The sequence below is a fragment of the Rhinichthys klamathensis genome, unplaced genomic scaffold (assembly GCF_029890125.1).
Source record: "Rhinichthys klamathensis goyatoka isolate OS25496 unplaced genomic scaffold, OSU_Roscu_1.1 h1tg000006l_1, whole genome shotgun sequence".
In the NCBI taxonomy this organism is placed as follows: Eukaryota; Metazoa; Chordata; class Actinopteri; order Cypriniformes; family Leuciscidae; genus Rhinichthys; species Rhinichthys klamathensis.
In genome coordinates this window covers 3,216,237-3,229,937 of record NW_026606559.1, presented here as the reverse complement: position 1 = coordinate 3,229,937, position 13,701 = coordinate 3,216,237, and the positions used below count along the sequence as shown (strand labels likewise).

Below are 13,701 nucleotides of genomic sequence, written 5' to 3'. Positions count from 1 at the left end.
GAGAGACCTGACCAGAACATGGGGAAAGTAAGCTGGTCACTGCAAAGTGTGAAATAGTTCCTGGTTCCATTTGAGAAATCTGAAGCACTCTGATGTAAAGATAACATCCCTAAATGCACGAAGAAAGAAAGCAGTCAATGAGACTTGTCCAATTACTTTTGAAGTTAAAGTGATCTGCTGAGGAAGAGTAAATAAAAAATACAGTTTTTTTATTATTATTTATTTATTTATTTATCTTACCTCAGTGATGTCTATAATAACCAAGAGGAAAGAGATGCAATGAGAGGCAACAAGTCTCATGAACGAGGTCTGAGAGGTATTACACAAATAGCAATGGGTTATATCCCTTGACTGTGAAGTTTTGAATATTGTGCAAAATAACATAACCAGAAAAACAAACACTGCTTAAACAAAAGTACACAGCAGTGGTGAGGGAAAGTTCTATTACATCCATCTAATGACAGTTCACAATGCCTGTATTTTCATTCCATGCTTTCTATCCAGGGCTTGACATTAACTTTTTTGCTCACTAGCCAATGTGGCTAGTGGTTTTCCAAAATTACTAGCCACGCAGCATTTTTACTAGCCACATTTTTGTTGTTGGAAAATTACGTTTTATATGATTAAAGTTGACAATGGGGCTTAAAACGTGCTAAAATGTCCTAATATTATCATTAGCTCTGATAAGGTTGTAAAGCTCCTTTTTTGAAAACATGTTGTCTATTAAGATAAACACATAAAATAGCTTCTTATTATATAATAAAAGTGCTGCATCGTTTTTTTTTTTTTTTTTACAGCAGTAAATACTGGAATACAGAGTAGAACAATTATCTGCATTAGAAACAACAAGCAAAGAATAAATAATTTCTTCTAAGAAAAAATCCACAATTAAGGCAACAGGATTACAACTTTATATACGCCTATATGACAGTTTTGGGGACTTTGGATTGTTTGTTTTGCATCAGCATTTCCTCAGAGCTCTGACTTAATAATTATCATCATGAAGCTCTGGTAGCTCTGAGGAACTGGAGATATGTCCACCTGAAACAAGTATAGGCCTACAGGTCTTTATTTTTCAGATTATTCCCACAAACGCATCTCCTGCTTTCTTTCATGGCATGATTAATTTTATTAAAACATAGAATTAACTCTGGAAAGATAGTTGTGATATGACGTGACATAAGGGCAGCCCTGCTAGTAGTTACACCGTGTCCCTTAATCATGAAGATTATTTTTTCTTTATATCGGCCACGCTCACTCACGAACTGACTGAACGCTGTGTTGATGTGTGTGTGCATGCGACCAGTCGCGTGTGATGATCGTTTGACAAAAGTCTGGATGTCATATTTGGCGCGCGCACCCTCGCGCAGCGGCACTGCAGGAGAGCGTGAGACGCGTCTGTGGTCTGGATTCTCCTGCTATTAAAAAAGTTCGCTATATCATCACATTAAGTTGATAATTAAGGGCAGACTAAAACAGCCCTCAGTCCGACGGCCAGTCCGCGAGTTTAATCTCCGCGTGTCTTCTTGTTTACAGTGTTGTCATTCAAGAGGATTCACGAATGGACCAATGGGCAAACACTAGACTATGTGCAGGTAGTACTCATGGGAGTTGTAGTGTCGTAGTGTCAAATTGCAATTTGTTTGTTATGTCAGATGTCTATTGACAAGACTACAATTTTTCAACACGCCAAAGTGGCTAGTGGGAGCGACTGTGTTACCCGCCACGAGTGAAATCCACCCGCATTTGGCGGGTTGGCGGGTGTTAATGTCAAGCCCTGTTTCTATCATTTTCTAATATTATTATTATTATTGTTTTGTTTTTTTTTATCAAGAAAGTAATCTATATATTCAATGGAGCTTGATGTCAGTTATTATTATTAATTTCTTTTCATAAATTATTTTTATGGACTGTTCTTCTTCTCTGTGGGGTGGTCATTTTTTTTCAAGAAAATCACAATTCACGATTTTATCACGATTCTTTTTCATGTTTGTTATGCTATTTTGCAAGTGACTGAGCATTACAGCCAAACTAATGTCCCTATTTAAAAAAAAAAAAACAGCCTTACAAGGTAACAAAATATAAAATAATGGGAGACATTTAGTCCAAAGATAAAGTGTGAAGATGGCGAAGATAAAAATCTTTGTCATTATTTTCTTTGTTATTAAAAAATAAGAACAAAGATACACATTACATATACACAACATAATATACAAATGAAATAAACAGTTCTTTATTTTTTCCGCTACAGTTGGTGTATTTAACAGTAGCATTCAAGAAATAAATGAAATAAACAAAGATAAAAATAAAACACTACATAGACTTCACTGTATAAATTATACATTGATTCTTATTAAAGCTACTATTAAGGTTCTCAGTCAAGAGCAGTGAGTGATTTTGTCTCTGTGTTTTGTTGTTTTATTAACATTAAAGGGATAGTTCTCCCAAAAATGAAAATTGTCATCATTGACTCTCTCAAGTTGTTAAACCCAAATACGTTTCTTTTTCTGTTGAAAATTGTTTTATATCTGTTATTTTGAAGAATGTGGGTAACCAAACAGTTGCTGGTTCCCACAAGAAAATTAGGAAATTAATACAGGTTTGGAACAACATTAGACGAGAGAGTATATCATTTTTGGGTGAACTATCCGTTTAAGGACAAGCGGCAGCATGTTTACTATGAGGCTACTGTCACTTTACCACCGGCACACATCTAAAATACACGCATATTATGACACGCACTCAATTTCCTCTCAAATGTTTGCTTTCACTTTAGACATAACCAACTGTGTTTATGTAAACCTTGTGTGTATTTGACCGTATTAGCGCAATACGACTCGAAAGATAACTTAGTCCAGTAACCAGGCGCTGTTTGACAGGCTTTTAGTGCCTGTGCGCTTCAGGTATCACGCTCAGAAAAGCGCATGTTAGAACAGCGCATCAGTACGCGAATGGAATTGTTTAATGGCAAGGCTTTAAAGCACATACAAATAATTAACTTTTGTGAACTGCAGTGTCCCTTGAGTGTAACTGTTACGGAACTGCTCAGAGACAAGACGTTGAGATCCAAATGCAGCTTTATTAGGGTTACTCCAGACACGTAATCCAAGAAACAGGCAATGGTCGAAACACAGGTAAGCAGTCCAAACGAACAAACAAACAAACCAGGAAACTCAGGAAGGGGTCAGAGGCAGGAGAATAATCCGAGGAACAGGCAGGGGATCCAGGAACCGGGAACCGGGAACCGGGAAACCATGAAGAAACGCTCAGGAGTGCAGTGTAACAACATACAAAAGTTCGCGGAGAGTATATGAGTGAACAGGGTACAAATAGGCTAGGGAGACTAACAGGGTGATGAGACACAGGTGAATGCAATCAGTGAAGATGAGTCCAGGCAGTGAATTATGGGAAATGTAGTGCGTGGCTGATCGTGACAGTAACTACCTTTGCGTTAACATGTGATGGGAATGTACGTCGCGTTGTACAGTATGTTGAGACAGAGGCACTAGAACTGCAACTGATAGAATGCACTGTAGCACGATACTACGATATTTCTTCAAAAGTAGATCATGGAGACATTCAAATCGTGATATCACACACCCCTAGTTTGAAATCAATACTGGATTGAACATAACAAGTGTATCCTGTGGCCCTCCAGGGCCAGACTTGAGGAAACCTGCTTTAGTGCAACAGAGGACTCATTGTAACATGTAATGCTGGCTGTAATGCTTACATGTGACAATGGACAAGGAGCAAAGATAGGCATTATTTCGAATTTGTTGAGTGAAAAAAAAAAAATTCTTTTTACAATTTATAATCTGTAGTGAATTACTTATTGATTATCTGATACTGCTCACAGGTGTATGCAGAAATGTATGGAGTAAAATGTTTTAAACTTATTACCTGATAATCCTAGTTCTGTCATGACAACTCTCTGAGTGTTTGGCATGGTCAAGTCAAGTCAAGTCACCTTCATTTATATAGCGCTTTTTACAATACAGATTGTTTCAAAGCAGCTTTACAGTGATAATAAGAAATTAATGCGTCAAAGATTGTTTTGGCTGTAAAGCCGATCTAGAGGAAAGTCATTGTCTAGCTTAAGTAAGTTTTTAATTGATTAATTTCCGTTGTAAAAATAATTAGTTATTAAATTAGGGGGTGCTTACACAACACCGTTGATATAAACTGAAAACAGAAAACTTTAAATGTATTCTGGTTGAAAATGTACACGACAACAGCCTTTTGGTGGTCTGAGAACGCACACTTTGAAGTAAGTACTTCTTATAATCTGTTATGCACATAGTGGCTTTCCCTCTGTAATGTTGTTAGGAGGCTCTCAGAACTCCATCAGTTATGACATTCCCTTAAAGGTGTTCTCAGGAATGCCAAGCTGCTCGAGCTCTGCCTGTGGGCTGAGTTCTTTTTTAATTCAGTCCTGCAGGGAAGGGAGGAAGGGCGCAAGCCGTGTCTTCTCTGGTAAGGTATGCAGCTCGGGCTTTAATTAGTTATGACAGTCGCTGATGTGTACCTCAAGGATGGGGACTTTTTAGAGTCTTGGGCTTTATGTCCGCTGATAGGGCACTCATCCCTTCAGCATGGCGTAGTGGGTAGCCGTTCCTTAAAGTGTCTTCTAGGGTACGCAGTTCGAGTTCCCATTCGAAAGGGAACATCTCAGGTTATGCATGTAACCATGGTTCCCTGAGAAGGGGAACGAGACACTGCGGCCCCTCGCCATGCTTCAGGTATTCCTGCGCGCGTCTCCTTCAGACAAGGAAGTTGATGACGTGTTCTAGGTACCCTTTTATAATTGCAGTCGCACCAATGATACGTCATAGGCTCTCGCCAGCCAATGTCAAGTTCATTACCGTGTTTCCACATGAACTTCAGACACTGGTCATGCCTGTGGCATTACCCAAAGTGCCCTCTAGGGAGACGTTATTTAACGCCAAAATAATGTTTCCGCTAGGGCAAGCTGTTCGCAAATCTGGCCCTAGTATTTGAAGGTTGAGCAATGAGATCATTGGCTACTGATACAACAGGAACCAATCAGCAATGCCCTATAGAGAATAATGTGATTGCAAGAAGATTGAGTTAAGGACCTATCAGTCTGCGCCATGACAGAACTTTGCATTTTTGAGTATGCAGGTGTCACTGGAGGCTTTGTATAAACACAATTACATAATATAAGCATAGTTAAACCAACACAATGAAACTCTAAACAACATATCAGTCATCAGTCTTGACAACTTGTCACCCACAAGATTGAGAACAAGAGACGTATAATGTTCACACTGCACAACACACAATCAACAAGCTCACAATTATAGGGGAGACCAGGGCGAGTTGTCACACTTTTTACACTTTTTATTATGTTAATACTCCAGGGTAGGTTCATATTTTTAACATCAATGTCTCTATAGGCACATAAGTCTTGGCTACAACAAAATTACTTCAAACATTTCCATTTTTAATTGCCCAGGAAAAAGATACAGATCATTGAGCACACATTAACATACTGTATAGGGTCATGTTTTCACACTAAATGAGTTAAGTTGTCACAAAGGTTTTTCAGCCAAGTTTAGCACAAAACAAAACACACATTTTCAAACCATTATTTTGGCCAACCGATATGGAACTTACTCAATTAGAAAAAATAAAATAAAAATTACAGCATTAAAATAAAATAAAAAGTGACCTGTACCAAACTGACAAAACTGAGAGCACAGTTCAACATGTTTTTGCTTGGACGCAACTAATACCTGACATAACCAAAATTATGTGTCATAATGTTTTACTGTCTCTTGTTCTGTTTACTCTGATTCCAGGTGTCTTTCTTCTTATTCATCATCTTTGTTGTATACACCATGCTTCCCTTCTCCATGAGGGATGCCATCATAGCCAGCGTGATCACCGCGTCCTCTCATACTGTTGTCCTCAGTGTCTGCCTCTCCTCTACAGTCGACCATGTGGAGCCCCTGGTATGGCAGGTCAGTGCTATCCCGTCTGTCTTGCTATGAGCGTGCCAAGAGCTGTGAGCTTTACCCTGTGCGCCAACTGCTTAAGTTTGCCTTGTCAGTTGAGAGTTCATTGCCAATTGCTTGTGATTGTGCATGTGTCTGTGGGAACAATTACGGATGCTTATTAAGCCAGATATGTATTTTGTTGTTTATAAATTAGGTGCTTATTGTAATATTGATAAATTACTTTTGAAAAGCTCTAGGTGTGTTGATAATATGATGGATGTTCATTGATATAATTCACGCAAATTACTGAGGTGGTATCAGTCTTAATTAAGGTGACCAGATTTCTCAAATGAAAACAGGAACATGGGAGAATTTCTAGTAAATGTATTACTCAAATATCATGCTATTATCCAATTATTATCCAAGGGTTAAAAAAGGACAATTCTAGTTTTTCTTGTATTTTGACCATGATGATGTAGTGCTGTGATGAACTACGTTGTATCATATTGTGGCATGATTACATTTAGTTATCAACACACACGTGAAACTTGTTCCCCTCAAACTAATGCTTCTCAACTGACAATGATGTCAGCATGCGTCCAAAACAATCCCTTAATACGTACAGTTACTACAAGAAATGTAAAATAAAATAAAATTGATAATAATGTGCATCATCTAAATAATATGAAATATTTTTTAGCATGGTTTAATGCAATAAAGAGTAACAGACACTGTAAGTACTTCATCTCTTTATTGTATTACATTTGTGCAATTATGGGGTCTTTTTTACAACGTATATATTATTTACTTTCCTTTTCTTAGTATTCTTACAGTTTCATAAACAAACATGAGCTTCAAGTGAACTTTAGACACAACGGTGAAGTTTATCTAATTATGTAATTTTAAAGCTTGTTTGTGAAACTTAAAATAATTCATTTGAAATGGCACATATGAAATATATATTGCATTAGATATTATTTCACTGTAGGAACACAGTAAAACATGGGGACATTTCTGATGACAGCTCCATCTGAGGAAGGCAATCCAAAACATTGAGTTTCCCCAGAAGACGGGGACATCTGTTCACCCAAGACTAAATATAACTAGCTGTAAATATTAGATGAGACTGACCTTCCCTTGGTATTATGTTCCTTATTTAGGCATTTTCATATTCTATAAATCAAAGTCATTAGATTTTAGCAAAGTCGTTTGCCCTTATTCATTTTGTTTCAATCTCTTCTATTTTCTTTGTCGTGAATCGCAATGCATTTTCAATCGGATTGCTTGCTATGAAAATCCAGAAAGCTAACTTGCTTCTATCTTGAAATAAACACGTTAACAAGCAAATGTGACCTTTCCGAAGAAGCCAATTTCTGTGAAGGGCATACAATAATATGTATTTAGAATTTTCTGTAAAAGGTCAAAATTTATATACAGAAACGTCTCGGTTACATATGGTAACCCTCGTTCCCTGAGGGAGGGAACGGAGACGTAGGTCAGACTGACCAATAGGAATCTCGCTAGAGAGGCCAATCTACTTCGAGTGAAACTAAAACAAGCCAATGCACATTGGCATGCAATCATTTGCATCAGCTGCGCGTCCTCGTCAGCGCGGGTATTTAACAGCAGCTGTTATGATTGCACGCTAGTTTTTTGCTGAGGAGCCAAACCTGAAAAAGCTGGCCGCCCCAGCGGGCGGCAGCAGATGTGGCGACGGGACCTACGTCTCCGTTCCCTCCCTCAGGGAACGAGGGTTACCATATGTAACCGAGACGTTCCCTATCGGTCAGTCACTACAACGTAGGTCAGACTGACCAATAGGAATCCCTACCAAAGCGCCACAGCTGCTGCACCCCATCCAGCGCCCCATGCAAGCCTCTACACCTTCTTGCCTAGAAGGACGATAGGAGGAGGCTACACACAGAGTGTATCTGTCACTGTTGTTCCGTAATAACCCATACAGTGAGATTATTGGATAACACTGGGAAAGCGTGCCCTTCAGTTAGGAAGGAGGACGCTGCGGAAGCCACTTACTTCAAGGAGTTATGTGGGGAATACATATGGACTAGCCCGAAGGCTGTACTACATATGAGATAGTGGGTGACTTAGCCCAAGGGAAAGACACAGGCTTCCGTTAGGAGCAGCCGTGGAAAATATACACATATGGGATCCCCGTAGGGTCACACATATGGAACCCAGCCCAGATCCGGTTCTCAAGGATTCAGCGGATAAAGGCCTGGCACCTGGACGCTCCGCCATGGGGCCGAGGGGCTTTTGGAGGACTCAACAGGTTTTTCACTCTGGAGCAATAAGGGTGCACAGTAGGGTGCAGCAAGCCGACAGAGCCGGGCCTCTCGGTGCTTCTACCCGTTTAGGGTGAGAACACGGGAGGAGACCGGCTCTACACGTAGGCTATAATATCTAGCGAACGTGTTAGGTGTCGCCCAGCCCGCAGCTCTACAGATATCTGTTAGCGAGGAGCCACGTGCCAGCGCCCAGGAGGATGCGACGCCTCTCGTGGAGTGTGCATGCAACCTGAGCGGGCAGGGCACGCCTTGAGCTTGGTAAGCCAAGGCGATGGCATCCACTATCCAGTGGGCCATCCTCTGCTTGGAGACAGCCTTTCCCCTCTGCTGGCCTCCGTAACAGACAAAGAGCTGGTCTGAGGTCCTGATGCTTTGAGTTCTGTCAGCGTACATACGCAGAGCGCGAACGGGACAGAGCAAAGCCAGGGCTGGGTCTGCCTCCTCCAAAGGCAGCGCTTGCAGGTTCACTACCTGGTCTTTGAAGGGAGTGGTAGGAACCTTGGGCACATAGCCAGGCCGGGGTCTTAGTACCACATGGTTGTCACCCGGCCCGAACTCTAGGCACGATTCGTCGACCGAAAATGCGTGCAGGTCTCCTACCCTCTTGACAGAGGCCAGTGCAACCAGTAGCAAAGTCTTCATGGAAAGAAGCTTTAAGTCTACTGACTGCAGAGGCTCAAAGGGAACATCCTGAAGTGCTCGAAGCACCAGGGAAAGATCCCAAGAGGGTATGGAGGGGGGTCGAGGAGGATTTAATCGTCTCGCCCCCCTAAGAAACCTGACGACCAGGTCGTGCTTCCCCACTGTTTTGCCATCTAAGTGGTCGTGATAAGCTGAAATAGCGGCAGCATGTACTTTGAGGGTGGAGGGAGACAGCCTTCGCTCCAACCCTTGCTGCAAGAAGGAAAGCACAGACCCTATCGAACATCTCCGGGGGTCTTCTCGGCGAGAAGAACACCACTCGACGAACAGGTTCCACTTCAGGGCGTAAACACGTCTCGTGGACGGCGCCCGTGCTGAAGTGATGGTGTTAAGTACCTCAGGGGGTAAGTCACCTAGAACCTCCGCGTCCCGTCCAGGGACCAGACATGGAGTTTCCAGAGGTCTGGACGCGGGTGCCATAGGGTGCCCCGTCTCTGAGTCAGAAGATCCTTCCTCAGAGGAATGGGCCAGGGAGGGACTGTCCCAAGGAGCATGAGTTCTGGGAACCAAGTCCGGGTGGGCCAATAGGGAGCCACCAGAAGGACCTGCTCCTCGTCCTCCCTGACTTTGCACAGTGTCTGTGCAAGTAGGCTCACTGGGGGAAACGCATATTTGCGTAGGCCCCGGGGCCAGCTGTGTGCCAGTGCGTCCGTGCCGAGTGTTCCCTCGGTCAGGGAGTAAAACAGCTGGCAGTGGGAGGTCTCTGAAGAGGCAAACAGGTCTACCTGAGCCTCTCCGAACTCTCTCCAGATCAGCTGAACCACCTGGGGGTGGAGTCGCCATTCTCCCGGAAGCACAGCTCGTGATAGCTCGTCGGCCACACGGTTGAGCACGCCAGGGACATACATGGCTCGAAGCGACCTCAGACGCTTCTGACTCCAGAGGAGGAGATGGCGGGCGAGTTGCGACATGCGACGGGAGCGTAGACCACCTTGTCGGTTGATGTACGCCACGGTCGCAGTGTTGTCCGTACGGACCAGCACGTCCCTGCCCCGTAGCGGCCTTTTCAGGCGGCTCAGAGCGAGATGTACTGCTAGCAACTCGAGGCAATTGATGTGCCAATGCAGTTGGGGAGCCGTCCACACCCCTGACACTGCATGCCCGTTGTACGTGGCACCCCAGCCGGTGGCAGAGGCATCTGTGAAAACCACAGCATGCCTGGAGACCTGTTCCAAGGGGACTCCTGCCCGAAGGAACGAGAGGTCTGACCACGGGCTGAAGGTCTGGCGGCAGGCCGGTGTGATTGCCACCCGGTGAGTGCCATGATGCCACGCCCATCTCGGGACTCGGCCGTGAAGCCAGTGCTGAAGCGGTCTCATATGAAGCAAGCCGAGCGGAGTTACCGCTGCTGCCGCTGCCATATGCCCCAGGAGCCTCTGAAAAAATTTCAGTGGGACCGCTGTCCTGCCTTTGAACGTGTTCGAGCAGTTCAGCACCGACTGAGCGCGCTGCTCTGTGAGGCGCGCTGTCTGTGCGACCGAATCCAACTCCATACCGAGAAAAGAGATCCTCTGCACAGGGGCGAGTTTGCTCTTTTCCCAGTTGACCTGAAGGCCCAACTGGCTGAGGTGCGTGAGCACGAGGTCCCTGTGTTCGCATAACTGATCTCGAGAGTGTGCTAGTATAAGCCAGTCGTCGAGATAGTTGAGGAGGCGAACGCCCTGTTCTCTCATGGGAACAAGGGCCCCCTCCGTGACTTTCGTGAAGACACGGGGAGACAGGGACAGCCCGAAGGACAGGACCTTGTACTGATATGCTCGACCCTCGAACGCAAAGCGCAGAAACGGCCTGTGTCGAGGAAGAATCGAGACATGAAAGTACGCGTCCTTCAGGTCGATCGCTGCAAACCAATCTTGGGGACGGATGCATCCGAAAATGCGTCTCTGCGTGAGCATTTTGAACGGTAGCTTGTGGAGGCTCCGATTCAAAACTCGCAGATCCAAGATCGGTCGTAACCCACCACCTTTCTTGGGTACAATGAAGTAGGGACTGTAGTGCCCTGACCTCATATCGGCTGGAGGGACCGGCTCTATCGCGTCCTTCGCCAGTAGGACTGCGATCTCCGCACGCAAGACATGGGCATCGGCTGCTCTCACTGTGTAGTGGAGTGGATGGCCCGAAACTTGGGGGGACGCCGGGCGAACTGAATCGCATAGCCGAGCCTGATGGTCCGAATGAGCCAGCGAGACGGACTGGGGAGCGCTAACCAGGCTCTCAGAGACCGTGCAAGCGGGACCAAAGGGACTGTAGGCGTACCCGGAGTGGGGCAGCGAGGTGGAATACAGGGACGCGGCTCGGGAGGCTCTCTCTGGGAGGCGGCCCGTAGCAGGGTCTGTGTGTGCTGTGCAGCACTTACCTGGTTCCACGGGGCAGGAGGTGCAGGAGGCGGCTCGGTGGCGTTCTCGAACTGCACACTGCTGCTCACTGGCGACAGAGGAGGCGGATGAGAGTGGTGAGGATTCTGTCCCCCCACTGCTCTCCGGGTCCTCTTCGGACCCAGAGATGGTAGAAACTGCTCTTTTATTGAAATTTTGGGTACCGCTGGTTTTAAGGCCAGCGGCGGAACACAAACAAAACGAAACACAGGATTTTCCACCCGGCCCTCTTCCGGGGGAGGGAGCGATGCAGTCATCGTCTCCTGGAGAGCAGTCCCTTCCATCTCCGGGTCGCCCGTCCTAGGGCCGCTTACCCCTGGCTTTGCCGCCCCTCTTGGCGGGGGCCTGGACGGGCGGGGCGCCCTGCCTGCGACTGGCTCCACGGCGCCGCTTAGGTGGAGGCTGCTGCTGCGGCACGGGAGCAGGGGCAGACGCAGGCGGACGCCCTCGGCGACGAGCAGACTGAGGTGCCGCGGGCGGCGGGGTGGAGGCAGCAGCTGGCCGCCGCGGCAGGATGTGTTTGATGGCCTCCGTCTGCTTTTGTACAGCCGAGAACTGCTGGGCGAAGTTCTCGACCGCGTCGCCGAAGAGGCCGGTCTGGGACACAGGGGAGTTGAGAAACCGGAGTTTGTCAGACTCCCTCATGTCAGCCAGACACAGCCAGAGATGGCGTTCCTGGACCACCATGGTGGACATCGCACGACCCACCGACCGCGCGGTCACCTTCGTCGCACGAAGCGCGAGGTCCGTCGCGATGCGAAGTTCCTGAAGAACTTGGGGATCATGACCACCCTCGTGCAGGTCCTTCAGTGCCTTGGCCTGATGGACCTGCAGCAACGCCATGGCGTGCATGGCAGAGGCAGCTTCCCCACAGGCCTTGTAAGCCTTGCCGGTTAAATCCGACGAGTACTTACAGGCCCGGGAAGGGAGACACGGTTCTCCACGCCAAGTGGAGTTAGGGCACAGCTGCATAGCAACGGCCCGTTCCACTGGCGGGATGCGCGTGTATCCCTTAGCTGCCCCGCCATCAAGGGTGGTGAGGGAGGAGGAGCCACCGGAACGGTTTCTGGCAGTAAAAGGTGCCGTCCACGTTCCCGTAAGCTCCTCATGCACTTCCGGGAAGAAAGGCACTGGGGTGGGTTGCTGAGAACCAGCGCGCGCCACCCCGAGATACCAATCATCCAACCTCGAGGGTTCGGGACACGGTGGAGGATTCCACACGAGCCCGACCCCGTTGGCGGCCCGGGAGAGCATGGCCATCATCTCCGGGTCCGTCTCAGGCACCGCTGGCACCCCCGAAGGAGGCAGCGGTGCCGAGTCGTCGTCCGCAGAGAAGTCTGACCCACCCTCCGATGCAGCGATCGACATCTGGTCACTGGGAGCCCCAAAGGAGACAACCGGTACACACCTCGAGGATGGTCCAGCTTTCTCCAATGGAAGCTCAACTGGCTGCGGAGCATGAGAGGGGTGAGGGCTCCTAGGGGGTTGGTTCCCCGAAGGAGACGCGCTCACCGTGATCCTCAGGTCACCCGCGCCCCCGCCCGAAGCAACCCTCTGAGGAGGATTGGAACGAGGCAGAGGCACGGGGACTCCGCCCCTTTGCAGGAACAGGAGTCTCGACCGTAGCTCCGCGATGGTCATCTTCCCACAATGGGTACATGACTCATCCACAAACGCTGCCTCAGCGTGTTCAATGCCCAGACACACGAGGCAGCGTTTGTGACCATCCTGTGAGCCCAGGTAACGACCGCATCCAGAAACACACAAATAGAAAGTCATCTTTTTCTTTTTAAAAGACGCTCTCTATTTGTGTAAGCTCTTTTAGGGACTGCTCTCACTGGTGCTGAAACACGCAGGGGAACAGTCACTGCGAACACAGACAGGAATGTGCACCTGTCTGTGCGCGATCTCTCTCTCTCTCTCTCTCTCGCTGTCTTACCAGCTGTGAAAACAGCTTTTGAGCGCTCGTACGGCGCACCTTACCAGCTGTTACAACAGCTTTTTGGTTTTGCTCAATACCACAGACAGGAGAGAGAAAAAGACGACTGTTCGCGCTGCCGTGCTGTAACGCCCGCACCGGGAAGGAGAGGTCCAAAGAAGAGGCTCGTAGTCACACTCTGTTGGATTAAACATGAAGGGTTTGGCTCCGAAGCAAAAATCTAGCGTGCAATCATAACAGCTGCTGTTAAATACCCGCGCTGACGAGGACGCGCAGCTGATGCAAATGATTGCATGCCAATGTGCATTGGCTTGTTTTAGTTTCACTCGAAGTAGATTGGCCTCTCTAGCGAGATTCCTATTGGTCAGTCTGACCTACGTTGTAGTGACTGACCGATAGGGAACCCTTAATGTAAT

General features: G+C 46.9%; 1 protein-coding gene across 1 annotated transcript in view; it reads left to right on the top strand.

Moving 5' to 3' along the window:
• Positions 1-13,701, top strand: part of adcy2a (adenylate cyclase 2a) — a 179,729-nt gene that overhangs the window by 69,853 nt on the left and 96,175 nt on the right. The window contains exon 3 of the mRNA XM_056257663.1: positions 5,826-5,987. Within this exon, the coding sequence (XP_056113638.1) occupies positions 5,826-5,987 (162 nt within the window). The remainder of the gene's footprint in view (positions 1-5,825; positions 5,988-13,701) is intronic.